A 15343-nucleotide genomic window follows, 5' to 3' on the forward strand; every position below is an offset into this window, starting at 1 on the left:
GACTTGGCAAACCTGATAAGAACCCATCAGTCAGAATTACACTCCAGAGGTAAATGCAAACATCTCCCAGCTCCTGATCACTGCAACAGCAAGGCCATGACGATACCCCCCCTCTGCTTGTGCTAGCAGTCCCTTGGTAGGGAACAGGGAGAAAAAGAGAAAGGGCAGAAGTAACTAAGTAGCAAGAAGAAAGTGTTGAGTCAGAGGCTTGATTTTAAAAAGAACATTTATTAGAAAATACAATGCCCTGCTGTTCTCTTTTCATGAGCTGAGTGCATAGCAGGGGAGTTAGGAGACAAAAGAACCTTTTACAGGATGGTGTGGTAGAGAGCTATTGGGGTTGAAACCAGGTGGAAACACAGAGGAATTTAAAGCTGAACTACTGTAGTAGTTAAATACAGGGAAAGGACCTACTTTGCCTTGCAAAAAGCCCAGACTGCAACACAAACACAAGCGCTCAGCTCTTAATTGGTATCACTTCGTTAATGCTAATGTCATAGTGACTGGCATAATCTTTTCTGCCAGATAAGCCAGCGTAAGAGAGGCGAGCAGGATCTTGCAGTTCATCAAAAGTCTAATTTCTGCAGGGCGCAGAGTGACCACAACAATCACTGAAGAAACTGAAGTATGCTTCATAGGCTACAGCGCTGAAGTTTTATATGCCTTGTGATTTTGTATCTTGATGGCATTATATATGCAGTTTATGCTCAGTTTCTTCTTTTTCCTTTGTAACATACTCAGAAGCCTTACATCAACTGCTTTTCAGTCAGATTTGCGTTCACTTGCTCTGTTCTACTCACCTCCCATTGAGAGGCATACACGAATTTGGGTACTTTATCTAGTGAAACCCTTGGTGCCCAGCCCTAACAGAACAGCCCACAATCTCCCTATTTGCTAGCTCTTGATTTGAACTCATTCACTCCAGCTCGTCTGAGAACAAATGTTGCAACTGAGCTCAAATACTTGGCATCCCAATGTATTGACCGCCTAGGCACAGACCATACAGGAAGAAACAAGGCTACCGTAAAAATTGTATTCCAGTAGCTAACCACTGTAAAACTTCCTACTCGGCACACAGTGTGGAAAGGTTGGGACTTTCTTTCACTCAATTCCTTTCCAGGTGTGCTGAACTCTCTGGGGTAATCTTTAAATCAGCTGAGATTTCATACATCAAAGATGAGGATACATAATTCAAGAGAAGCCACTGAGATAAAACAGTAGCTGTAAAAAATACAGCATATTGGTGGTGCCTGGTTTAGCATGTCAAAGAGGGGTGACTGCTGGTGAGGAGTTGCACGCAGTCGGCACAAGAGCCTGCCGCGTGGCAAAGCAGGTAGGGTCATCATAAGCTTCATAGGGACACAGGCACTGTATAGGCTTGACACTGTGCAAGTACCCAGTTAGAAGGCATCCTACAGAAAAAAGCAGCAGTAAAGCATGGAGTACAAGGCGCTCAGGCCTGGTGTCCCTTGGCTGTAGTCATCACACACTAACAACCTCTTTCAGAAACTTTACACAGGTGGTAGGTGTCCCACTGAGATAAATTACCTACTTTCAGTTGCTGAACAGATGGGCAGGGAAGTGAAATTTTAGTTTGTTCATTCCCGGCAGTAACTAGCAAAGATGATCTTGGGCTCTGCAGGATTACTTTTCGATAACCATACACCTGTGGTTACTCCACGTTTCTGTCAGAAACTACATAAGGTCACTGATACACTACAAAATAAGGGAGGGCATTTAACAGCTCAAGAGTCTGATGCTAAGTCTCTTATTCCTATATTCTTCTGAATATATTCTAGGCTGAGAGGGGCCAGAAAGCATACAGAGAGGGACCTCAACAGGCAAGATAAATGGACCCACAAGAATCTCATAACATTCAACAACAGGAAATGTGAAATCCTGTATTTGGGGTGGAATAATCCCAGGCACTAGTACATGCCATGGTTGACTGACTAGAAAGCACCTTTGCAGAGAAGAACCTTGATACCTGCTGTCCTGGTAGACAAAAAAATTAACATAAGCCAGCAAAGGCCAGCACTGCCAGCAGGTGAAGGGAGGTGATCCTTCCTCTCGGCTTAGCACTGATGGGACACAGCTAGAATGCTGTGCCCAGTGCTGAGCTCTCCAGTACAAGAGAGATATGGACACACTCAAGCCAGTCCAGTGAAGGGCAACAAAGATGATTAAGGAATTGAAGTATCTGACACAAAAGGAACGTCTGAGAGAGCTGGGACTGTTCAGCCTGGAGCAAAGAAGGCTCAGGGTGATCCTATCAACGTGTATAAATACTTGATTAGGGGAGGAAAGAAGATGGAGGCAGGCTCATCCTGGGGGTGCCCACTGAATGGATAAAAGGTAATGGGCACAAACTGAAACACAAGAAATTACATTCAAATGGAAGGAAAAAAGCTGTCTTACTCTGTAGATGGTTGAACACTGGCACAGGTTGCCCACAGAGGTTGTGGAGTCTCCATCCTTGTAGATACTCAAAACCTGACAGACACAGTCCTGAGCAGCTTGATTTAGCTGACCCTGCTTTAAGCAGGAACTTGGAGTAGATGATCTCCAGAGGTGCCTTCCAACCTCAGCTATTCGGTGACCATAGTGGGCCATTTCTCTTCATAAACGCATTAAGCCTCATGGACAGCATATGACAAAAGGGCAAGGACTGACTAGGAAGGACTGGACTCTGACTTACCCATACAGACATCATGCAACCAGGGAAGCTTAGAATGCCAATGCCTGCAAACCAGGAAGCTCCATAAACCAATTCCAAACATTAACCAAGGGCTTCTGCCCAGAATGGTTTGCAATTCACTAAAACCAGATCAGATGTATGGGAAACCTGATTAAATACTTGAACAACTGTTTTCCCTCACTTCCCCCCCATATTTACCAAATCATTTGCAACTATTAATATGCAAATATATCATAGTGTAACACAACCCCATACACATTTTTTTCTTTTTGAATGAGATGGTCATAGCCACACTGTAAGAAACTTAATTAAAATATTTCAGTATTTTCACTTTAAGTTTGCAAATATTTTTCTGGCAGAAACCCCCAGCTAACTTTACAGCAAGACCTCTCAAAGGAAACAGAATTCCTGCTTAAAAACAAACCCACAAACAAGCTACAAAATGAATGTGACCCAGGGACTTACCCTTCTATGCAACAACATGAGCAGAGAGCACAGAGACAGTGAAGTCCACAGGGTGTGAAATTAAAATTTTCACATAGATACAATGAAGTAACGATACAATGTTACAACCTTGGCACAAAAATCTTCTGGTTTGAGTAAAGTCAATGTCATGTGATGTTACGGTCTGTGCACTGGTAGAAATGGTCTGCTGCTAAAAAGCTCATAACAAAACAGAAGGAGTGAAAGCAAGAAAACTGTACAGATAATTACAATAGGCCTATACATTCCAGTGATCTAGACATTCCTTAAGATGCTCATCACAGTAGTCTCTAGCTGTCACTGCAGACTGAGTTAAGAAAGCACACTTTTCTTTCACGCCTAGAAATCTAGGAGCTGAGATGCCATTAGGAGATAGGAAAAAGAAGATGGAAAGAGATTTGAACTCAGCAAGGAAGGGGGAGGGAGAGGACAGCTCTCTTATCAGGTTGGTTTGTTGCTTATGAATGAGGTGGATACACAGGTTCCAAATTCCAAGCATATGGATAAGAGCAGGGTTGCACAGAGCAATTAACAGAGTCAAGCAGAAGCTGGGATTAGCAGCAGCTGGAGCACTGCTAAAGTCCTTCTAGGAATTGCTTCACTTGTTACAGTAAAAAGGGAAGTCAGTGCTGAAAACACATAGGCTCCTCAGCAAGGGCAAGGTCATCAGAACAAAAGTGGAGCTTGAAAAATTCCTGGCAGATCTGCATACAGGGACTACAGAGACAATTACAAGAACCTGCCACATCAGACTTGAGACTTGCAAAGCAAGTTACAAACTGCACCCTTTATATTACAAATATCCCTACACACTGCAACACCGAATTATCAGATAATCTGCATGGAACAGGAAGCATTTTATTTCTAAGGGTATGAAAAAGCCTGCAAACTTATAAATCATAGAGCTGCCTGTACATTATGATGTTTCACAGATACGTGATAGACTGACAGAAATGCACACATTCTGCAAAATGTAGAACTGGCCTGAACTGGGGAAGGGGGAGGAAATCTTGAGTGCAGTACTACTGGATCATCTCAAACCACAATTTTGTGATTACAGGCAGAGAAGTTACGCACTCAAGAACTATTGGTAATGTGTTTTCAGTAACCCTTCTGGAAATGCAACCGAAAAAGTCAGTCTAACAGTTCAAAGGTTGTTCCTTACAAGGCACGTTTCTCACCCTACTGATCCAAGATGGTATACACAGAGAAACATACAGCCAAATGTGACTTAATAAAATCTTCAAGCCTCCAACTTATTAATTTTTTTTATATTTTTCTCATTTCATTCCAGTGATTTCATTAGGTTAGACTTCTTCATCTTTATTAAAAAATAATCAGAACTGAAATGTTTCAATAAACCTAATTTCTGTTTTAAGTAGTAAAAGATGATTCAATGCAGATGAAGCAAAAATGAAAGTTAAAAGTACAATGGCATTAGAGGCTTTGTGAATCTCCTTTAAAAGATTTTAAATACATAAATTATATATTAGTACTCTGGAATGTCTTTGTTGTTTTACAGAAGAAAAGAACTTTAAAAGCAACTTTTTCACTAAGTTCTGTAGCTCTATGTATCAAAACAAAATCCTTTAAAAGTTATGGGTGGGAAGAACCAAAGGGAAAATACAACACTTAAGGCAGCACTATTAAAACAGACAGAGCTAACTTTCTACAGGGCAGAAAACACAGAGACAATATTATTTTCAGTTAAAGGCTTAATTTTCCATTATGTTTTCAAATTATTTCCCTCCAACACATTCAGACTAAAGGAAATAACCCCCCATCCATCACCAGAGGGCCATAAATGAAGTACCACCACATAAACAACATAAAACAGATGAAATTATCACACATGATCCCAAATTACCTAGGAGCTAGAAGCAAGTTGTACTGAGAAATTTAAATGCTAAATATAATCAATATCTACAATGTAATAAATGGTGAATCTACAATGTAATAAATGGTGAAAAAAAACCCAGAAGATACTGTTTTCCCTTAAGAATATCTGAATGTTGAGGAGATAACTTTAGTGCTCTACTCACAGCCCATCACAAAGCCAAATGTAACAATACCCAGTAGCATGCATATTTGAAAAGCAAATGTGGTCTAGGAAGAGAAAAAAGTCACACCAACAGGAAAAATTGGTGCACTCAGCTTGAACAAAGATCTGTAACCAGGGGACTACCCCATCAACTCTTCGTTTCCTTCAAATCTGTATCGGAAAACTAGAAGATAAGTTACATGATTCAGGGTTCCCAAAAGTAATGCTTGAAAGCCTAGAAAACAAAAATGTATTTAACAGTCAATAGCCTTTACACTGAAACACTGCCATGACTTTCCTTACCCAAATGTGGAAGATACATTGGTTGTTTCATTTTCCTATCCAGGAAAAATTAGGGCTCAAATCTTATGTTATTATGCCTAATTGTAATTCCACTTGGGTCAGTGAACAAATTCCAGATATGTAACACTATGAGATTGAGACTTAAGCCCAGATATTGGGATTTTCCACATCAGAAATGTCTTAACAAGAATGTTAAGAGATGAACATGTAGTTATTTAAAAATCATTATTACAATTCATATATTACGGATGACTTTAGCTAAAAAGCTGTATAAGTTAAAGAAAACCACAATGACACAGTCTTGGAGTACGTAATGTTAAGAACACAGTAACAACAAGAAGTCAGGATACTGGCTAACTGGACCTTTGGTTTCTGGCTAAATGTTGCACACTTCCGAATGTGCCATCTCACAATTCTGTTTGATGGCCACCAGTTTATCCAGTAAACGAGACAATATAGAATTGCTCCCTATTCACCATCTGCATCACTTTTGATTTTATGAAATTTTAAGGTATCCTAAACATGGCTACCTCATTTCTGATCTGAAGACTCCTAGTCTGTTGGGATGCTCATTCTACAAAATCTCTCCCACACCTGAGCAGTTCAGATGTGACAACCAAAGCGTAACAATACACTTAGATTCAACATCTCTAAGGAGCAAATATTTCCTATAGCAGTCTTTCACTTCAGAAGGGGAAACAACATAAGAATGAGAAAGTGTGTTAAAAAGAAATCAAAAGGGGCAGCCAAGAGGGTAAAACATTTGCAAATGGCACACATTTGTCTAATACTCATACTAGGGCTTCAAAAAAGACACACAACCTGTGGAGAAAAACTTCAGAAGGATGAAGTGGACTCATACCAGTTAACTGGAACAGTAAGTGAGACAGCTATGTCCAGTCAGGCCCAAATAAAGAAAATTGCAAAGAACAAACCAATAGATCAAGGGGAAAAAAAAAAACCAAAACAAACCACCACCAAAAAACACAAACCCAAAACCACAACAAAACCCACAACCAAAATAACCCCACAAATTCAAACCCCACAGTAAATTCCAGCCAAAGACTAAGGGTTATCCTGTTAAAAGCATAAGGTCTAATAGCAATCCCCACTTTAAATATACAAAAAAATAGAAAGTCTGAGTATCTGTTAAAGCCAAGAGGAGATAAAATTATAAAGAAGCACATTAGGATGATTATGCCACAGCAGAAGAGCTCAATGAGCTGACACATATTCACCATGGAGCAACCTAAGAAGTTTCTGAAGCCACAGAGGACAGCATGGAAGACCTGCCTCAAGTTGAAGTGTTGTGTAAATACATTACAGAACAAATCAACATGAATAAATTGCTGAGATCAGCTGGTACTCACTAAAACTTCTGAAGGAGTTCAGGTATGAAATAGCTGAACTATTAACTGTAGCATGTACCTCATTGCCTAACACTGTCTCAGTTCTGGGGCAAATGTAGGGGTTTTTTAAAGTGATCTGGAATGATGCAGAAATCTATAAATGAAGAGGTCTTGTGTTTAGAACAAGCAGATTGATAGAAATGATAATAAAGAATTGATAAACTTGACATATTGGCAGAGTCTTTATTCACTGGGGAACATTACTAGATTTGTAGAATTACTTCACATCCAAAAAGGAAAATACGTTTTATATAGTCTATCTGGAGTTCCAAAATCTTTCCAGAAAATCTATCACTGAAGACCTAAAAGTTGCATAAACTAAGAGGAAAATCCATTCATGGATATGTAACTGGCTAAAAGGCAGGAAATAAAGAGAAAACATTAAAATCAGTCTGCTATAAAGTGGCCAGGGAGGTCACCAGTGGAGCCTCACAGAAGTCTGTTAGGGCCTGAACTCTTTAATGCATTCATAAGTGGCCTAGAGAAAGGACAAATAATGAGGCAACATTCACTGCTGATAGTATGCTATTCATGGTAGTAAAAACAAAAGCTGGAGGTCTTTATTGAGGCAGAGAATTAGAATATCATGAAGGAAAAAAAGAGTACATTAAAAACTGGAAATGGGGCAAATCAAATAGTATAAAGTGCTGGTTAATGTCCTTAAGCAACAGAGAGGCAAGAATTTGTTTTGTAAGTAGGCAACTCATCAGCTGGAAATAATTGAGACGACTTAGCTGTGTCTGTCTACTGAGACCATCTCCTGATGCACATTATGACTGACTAGCAGAGGTAGGAAATGTGTGGTGAAAGGCCCTGCTCAGACCTCAGAAACACTGCAGTATCCTCATCACCTGTGTTTGAGTTGCAGCATCACAACTTTATGTTAATTTTAAAAAGGATACTTTCCAGCTTTCCATCACCACAATTTTTATTAAACATGTCACCACATCACAAGCTCGCGTTCCACCGAGGAATGTTCACTATCATACAAATCCAATCCCTCTCCAGAGTGTTCAGTACCTAAGCCCTTTGATTTATAATGTGAGCATTAAAACTGTGTTAATAATCAAGGCACTGACCATGCAGCACATAGGTTAACCCTGCATTTGCCTCTAATCCGTAATCAAAATATGAATGACAAACAACTTATTTTTAGTTCTACATATTCAGCTACATGAGGGGTAAGATGTCACTGTGCATTAGTCCAGGCTTATGTTACAGTTCACAGGAAGACAGGTATCACCAAAAGGTGATTTAGCTGATCCTAAAATAAATCATTGACCACAAAAGGAGCTGAGGTTAACTAGTAGCTTAAGTTGTCTCAAGGTAAGCAAGATGAATTCCACCCTAACTATACTAGCATCACAGTTAATCTTCATTATTACATGGACCAATCAAGCACGGAGATGTACTGTGCCAGGATCCTGCCCTGAAGAGTTTGCAGCCTGAAAAGTCCAGGCAGGTGAAGGAGAGAGAAAAAGGGGAATACATTAACACTACATTAACACATAAGCAACATGGTAGAAGTATGACAGAGTCATCTTTAGGGAGAATGGCTTCTTAAAGTAAGGTGTGATTATTCTGTATATAGTATTACTCAATTCCTCCCATCTCTAAAAAAACCCCAACCAACAAAAAAAAAACAAACAACAAAACACCACACACAATAAAACCCAAACCCAAGCCCCCAAAAAATTCAAGAGGAGACTCCTCTGGGGAGAAGGAACAAAGAAGTGACTAAAGTACCAGGAAGAGAACCATGCAGAACAGTTCCTTAGAGAACCATGAAGAAAGGAACCAAGACTGGTCTTAATTTACTGAGCTCTGTAGAAATTGTCATCACAGTAATTCCAAGAAAATATTTAAAATCTACAACACAGAGTACTCAGAGTATCTGTGGAGGAAGAAAAGACAGTCAGATCACGTTTTTTGACAAAGGGTCAAAGCACAGCACAGAAGGAACCTGAAAACATTGTTTTAAAAAAGTATTTTGAGACTAAGTTTTCATTGCTGTGATTACAAGTGCAAACAGGAACCAACATTCACTTAAGATTTAACACGGTATTTGAGAACCTGCAAAAGCATAAAGGAAAAAAACAAGTTAAAAAAGTAATTAAGATAACCATGAAAATTATGGTAAGAAGCAGACTAAAAGAGTTAAGTCAGCTTCATAATATGATTTGTACTCTATTTTCCTTTGCTTATTATTACTTTCAAACTGCAATTAAGTTATTGTCATATCACTGAATGATGGAAACCTTGCCAGCTACTTCAAAACTGACACGTTTTCTGTTGCACTGAACATTCCCAGAAGACACTTCCCCTCATTTTAATACAAAATCCTGTCAGATCCACAGAGCTGAATAAAAAAATGTGTGAAGGATATGTAGCTGTAATAGAACTCCCCCAACTAGTCAACTTTGGACTAAAAGACGATCAAAAAAGACTCAAAGATCCAGTGTTAGATTAATGCAAATATCTGCCTGTTTGCAAGTGTACTTTTTGATTAAACTGGCATACATCAAGTACAATTAGAAAGGTTATTTATAACTAAGAAATACATAACTCTGCATTTTAATGAGGGTGACAATTACAGCCAACAGTTGCTAATTAACATTAATCCTTTTGCACTGCAAGCCAGAATTTCCCAATAGGATTTTCATTGTCAGCAACGGACACACCAAAACTCTTATCGCAAAGAAGCTATTAGGTAGGTTGCTTTGACACAAATAGGTGTTTCTGTTTCATACTGTAAAGAAAAAGAAGCTGATGATGTGTTAAATTTGATAACCTCAGATGTAAATACAGAATGTCATTTCAAAATTTACTTGAAGTCTACAACACAAAATATAATCAAGGCTTATCATTTTCATGGCTGAACCCAATTCCAAGTTTCCCAAGAGCAAGGCTTCACAGGTGAAATCTGATTTCAACATAAGCTCAAAATCTCCCATTGTTAAATTTGGTTTTGATCCCAGTCCTGGGTTCACATCTGCATTTCACCCGAGACTTCAAAGCTTTTAGTGGTCATAACCGAACAGCATAGATAAGGAATAGTGTTTGCTCAGTCTCTATTAGTTTCTGAAGGAAAACTCTGGGGCAAGTTCTGCTGATTGATTTCCTACTGTAGCGTAGCTTTAAGAAAAAAAAATTTATTACGTAGGGTATCAAGAAAAATTTTGATTCTCAAAACCACTGAATTTAAAATCCTAATCTTCCAAAATTGCTCTAATGTATTTCTATTCAATGATTAAAAATTTCTCCTTAAGATAAATGCCAAGTCTATAACAACCGTTGACCTAATTAAAGAATTCTATTTCCGATAGCCACAAACCTCTAAAAGAAAGATGATTTAGGTTTGCTATGCGTGTCTTTCCAAAAGGGAAGTTATCTCTGTTTTAGCCTCTCAGCCATCATCTTTTCAGACAGAAGCACTAGAAAACTATCAAAGAGTCTCTTTTCATGCTGGTCTTTAACAGGAAGAGAGACCTGGTCCAAAGACCATCAGAGGCACAAGATCATAACGCAGCCAATAAATAAAACTTCTAGAAGACTGCTGAGATGCTCACCATCTGGGTCAGGCAATTGGTCTGGGATCAATGTCAGATATAAGTAAATGAGAAGGCAGAAAAGGAGAATTGTGAGCACTAAGCAAAAGAAACCTATAATGCACTTCTTACAAAACGCTGTAAAATTCACATTTATTTTGTAACTATGAGATAGATGGGGTATTTCTACATACAGAGGTGCCCAACTAAAATCAAGATAAGTGATATTAATGTCCTATGGTCAGTATTATTGAACCTCGAAAGCAATAAACTATGAGTCGATAAATATTACATTTGCAACATAGTTAACATTCTTCTACTGTCCCTGGCACTTATTACACATTGTAACCGCAAGTCTACAATACATTATTCATATTTGGGGTGTCACTGAGTGATGGATTGCTGTAAGAGAGGCTGTCCTTTAAATAAATCAACAAATAAAAATGCAAATGTTAACATTTTCAGCCACAACTTTTTCCATCTTGAATGGGGAATGAAAATTTCACATTATATCGACAGCCAGCAGAGAGAACAATTAACAACCTACACCGTGAATAAGAGAGATTAATTTGCCAACGTCTGGTTTTATCACTCGCATATGGAACTATATGGGACTTTTTCTGCTGCTGACTTTCCCATGGAGTAGGCAAAACTTGCACCTCCTACCACATTCAACACCTAACTCACCACCCCACTCCAAACACACTTTAACCCCTTTATATGTTCCTAAGTTAGATATGGAATGGAAGCTTTCCTCTCCTCATCCTCCTTTTGAATCTTGACTAGTGTCTGATCCCAAGGGGGGAAAAAACCCTATCTATTTCTTTGGCACTGCTTGCTTAGACTCTACAGGAGAAGGAACTTCATAGTATCATCTTAAGAGCACATCCATATTTAAGCATCCAACATGCACACAGATCTGAAAGGCACCTACTGCATAAGTATGCAAAAGCTTAAATCTCATCACTATCGTATTTCCTAACACTCAGCATAAAAGATCTTCTCTAGACTATTCCAGTGTGCATTATTAAGTATACAACTCTGCACATTATATTTTATATCAGATATTAATTTGCTTAAAAGTCCCTGAATACACATTCACCTGAGATGTGCTGGGCAATCGGGTAAATAGTTTTGTTTTTAACATGTCCCTAAACACAAATTTACACAATGCAATCTGTTTATAAAAAAAAAAAATTAAAAAATTCAACAGGCCACTGTAGTCTAACAGATAATAATATAGCTCAAATATAGTACTAATATTGCAGGGACTTCTAAATCACTTATTTTAATGCCTACAAGAAACTTCACTCCAACTCAAAGCATTCATCTAGCATTAAAGCTCTGATATAAAACCGCAACAAGAAAACATAGGCTTAATGCTGAAATCCCAGACTATCACTCAATCCCTTAATTTACCTAACTGTTCTTAAACTCACTTCTTTGATGCCCAAAGTGAAAAATGTTACAGGAGAATTATCTGTTTCCATGGTGAGCAGAACAACCTTTGCCTGCGCCTTTTTAAGTGCTTGATTATCTGCAGTGTTATAGGACTTACTGTGCCAAACTCAACACTACAACAGTTTCTGCGTGGGGAGAGCCTGACAACTGCACCAGGGCTGTAATCAAATTAAATGGTCTTTCACAAGGCACAATTTACAACACTTTTTTTTTAAAAAAAGAATAGCTTAATACTTTGATTTAGAGCCGTTTCTTTTCTGTTTTGCAACACAACTTTATACCTAAGGTAAGATCTAATATAAGCAAAAACTTCTTCATTACTACATGAAAGCCTACAAATGCCACTATCTCCCCTTTCCAGCTCCCAGCCAAATCCCAGAGCCTTTCTTCTAGGCAAACAACTGTTATGAAAAAGATTACCCTGGTCAACAAAAAGGTAATGTTTAAGATAGTCTTGATAGATAGGTAAGGAACAGACTTAGTCTTCCAAATTTGCTCAGTCCTAACCTCACCTGTGATTTTTTTTCCAAATATATGAGGCTTGGTCCAGGTAAATAAGCACATGGAGCAGAAAAGCTTTCCAGACCTGCTGTGAACATAATTTCAAGGGGCTCATGCAGGTGTAGACACTTGGCTTAAGAATACTGGATAACCAAACATGCAAAGCTTGACTGAATTACAAAAAGCATGACAGGCGTGCATAGGAGCACAATGGGCAAACAAATCCACTATTAGCCCAACTCAGGACGCTGGATAAAGAAATGCTATTTTTCTTCCAGAGATATCACTGAAACCACCTGGTGCACATTCATTCTGCAAGTCTGGTCCTTCTACAGGTCTAGCACACACCTTTACCTTCTAGGGACGCTTATTTCTTGTCCCAGACACGATTCGTTCTGAGAGAGAGAAAAAAGTAGGACTGCAGTGATTCGTCCTCAAGCAGGAAGTAGCTGTAACACACTGAAGCCTCCGTCTGAGCCTAGCCAAGACAGGCAATCAAGCCAACGCATCTTCTACCTGCCATGCCTGCTTATCCAGCCAGCCCTCCCCAGAAGCTGCGGTAGCACCCTGATGCCTCGTGCTGGCAGGGAGCTTCTGTCGCTTTCCAACACCTTCTCCCTGGCAGGCTTTCCGTTGCTGCTACTGCTGGGTGCCAGGGTTTGTGCTAGTTAAAGCTGGCACAAACATGAGTTGAATCTAGTCCTATAAATTTAAATAGTCAAGAGTAATTAGGTTTACACGTACTGCTGAATAAATAAATTTGCTCTTAGGCTAGGGCTTTGCGCTGCAAGTTTAGACCCGTGCCAACTGTTGTGGTTAAGCTGTTAACTCCCCCCAAATCACAGATTATAACGAACATGCTGACAAACCCTAACTTTAGTAGCACAAAAGCAGCAATAATTCTCAATATTGATTAATTTAGTTAGTTAAACCTGCAGTCTAAGCTTATAACCATTCAGTGATAAATTGAGACTGACCTGCTGCCCAAGCAGGTTTTTTGATGAAGGATAGGATCAGCTTTAGGACTCCACAGAAATACTTGTCCATTTACCATTTTCAATTAGAGAAGGCCATGAGTAAGGGAAAGCACAACATGGCTGCTTAAACTGGTCAATTATACTTACAGCACCAATGAGAGAAAGAAAGTGAGGAAGTGTGGGAGAGAGCACCCCAGAAATACAGGATTTTTCAAAATATGTCATCAACTGGTAAAATAAACCTTTAAGGATGACAGCTAATCAGACTCCTTATACTGATCACTTTATCTGATATGATTTCTAACAGCATATTTCAACAAATATTTTACTCCCCTCTGTGGAAAAGAATGGACCATCAATCCTCTTGAATAAGATTCCTTTTTCTGAGCAGTTGTTGTATGATGTGAATAATTATATCTACTCCTCAGTACTAGAATGGAATCTCAACTTGTCACTATTAGACCATATCAAGCAGTATCTTTACACACTCTTTATCTGATAATACCATCTTGTAAGGGGAACCTGTGCTTTTAAGAGAAATGCTTAGGCAATCTTGTGGTTTCTGTTTGTTTAAACATACAGTTACTTGTGGGAAACAGAGCCCAATCTATCTCAGTTCTTAAATCCTCCCAGAATTATCATCCTTTCCTTCAGAAGAAAAAAAGAAGTGTTTCCATAGCAAGTAAGTACAAATTTGTCAATATTGATAGTGGTTTTTCACCTATTATATATCACAAGTTCTCTCAGAAGATAGAAATAAACTGCCAGCTGCTGCCAAGAATACAGGGATGATATCAAGCATGCATTTTCCTAGTCCACTGGGCCAACAGAAGATTAAATCTGACTCAAGCCCTTTCATTCTCCAAGAAACATTTAACTCTTCTTATGAACGGTCATACATTCTTGTCATCCCACTGCAAAGTCATTGAACTAGTGGGCTAAAATATAGCAAATTCATACTTTAATCCACATTTGCTTTGTTGCTTAACTGAAGATTTTATTATGAGAAAATGTGGGATATGATGAAGAAAAGCAAGGATTGTATGCTGTTTTTCTAGGCACTTACCACTAGAATTGTAATCCTGCCTAAAGAAGGGAAGTTGTTTTTAGACTCCTAAGTCTAACAACAATGCTGCTTTCTGTTTCTTCATTGGAGCAGAACTGATAATGCTGCTTTTCCAGTGCATTTAGTGCAGATATATAGTATAATCAGGAATTGCTGACTTAATGTGATTTTGTTGCTTGTCATTAAACATAAAATAACTCTGGTACAAAACACTTTAAAAGAAATGATATTTGATAAAATGGGGGGGGGGGGGGAAGCGAATACAGGGGGATTAAAATCTTCAAGTGGATTTAAAACCTAACAGGGGTTAACACCATCCCTTCAAATTATTTACAAATATATTTAATGTGTCAGGGCTTGGAACATAAAATACTTTCTGTTCAAAATCTAAGTAAAATTAAAACGTTAGAACTTGGCATATTCCTGCTTTTCTTAGTCTAACAAGCAATTTAAAGCTTACTATAAATGTCAGAAGGATATGGCAGTTTTTAGTTTATATTATCCAGCTCGTGCTTACACGAAGTATCACAGAAATTCAGCCACTTCCCTGCACCTAGGTGAATTAGATGGCTGTGTTTGCAGAATCTTAAACCAGAGATTACCTAGTGGCTTACCACGAATTGTCATGCTGGATTGGTGATGTGGCTGTGGCTGCAAGCTCTTTGCTACTGCCTATCAGCTCAGGAAATGCGGCTGCATCCTTCCTAGGTCCTGAAGTTATCCCTGTGAAATGAAGACAAACCAGACATCAGAGGCTAGTAAGTTTTGGAGAGCTGTTTTGTGATTCTGCATTATCACAGAATACTGGGACTAAAAGTTGCAACATTTTTGGAGTGCCGTATATAGTGAAATCGCA

General features: G+C 38.8%; 1 protein-coding gene across 3 annotated transcripts in view; it reads right to left on the reverse strand.

Moving 5' to 3' along the window:
- Positions 1-15343, reverse strand: part of KIAA1328 (KIAA1328 ortholog) — a 178132-nt gene that overhangs the window by 15421 nt on the left and 147368 nt on the right. For 2 of the 3 annotated variants that reach the window (XM_064438288.1, XM_064438287.1), the window contains one exon: positions 15102-15210. The exons of the other annotated variant lie outside the window; for it this stretch is intronic. In XM_064438288.1, the coding sequence (XP_064294358.1) occupies positions 15102-15210 (109 nt within the window). The remainder of the gene's footprint in view (positions 1-15101; positions 15211-15343) is intronic. 3 annotated transcript variants of the gene reach the window in all.

This window comes from Phalacrocorax carbo, chromosome Z (genome assembly GCF_963921805.1).
Source record: "Phalacrocorax carbo chromosome Z, bPhaCar2.1, whole genome shotgun sequence".
NCBI classification, from domain to species: domain Eukaryota; kingdom Metazoa; phylum Chordata; class Aves; order Suliformes; family Phalacrocoracidae; genus Phalacrocorax; species Phalacrocorax carbo.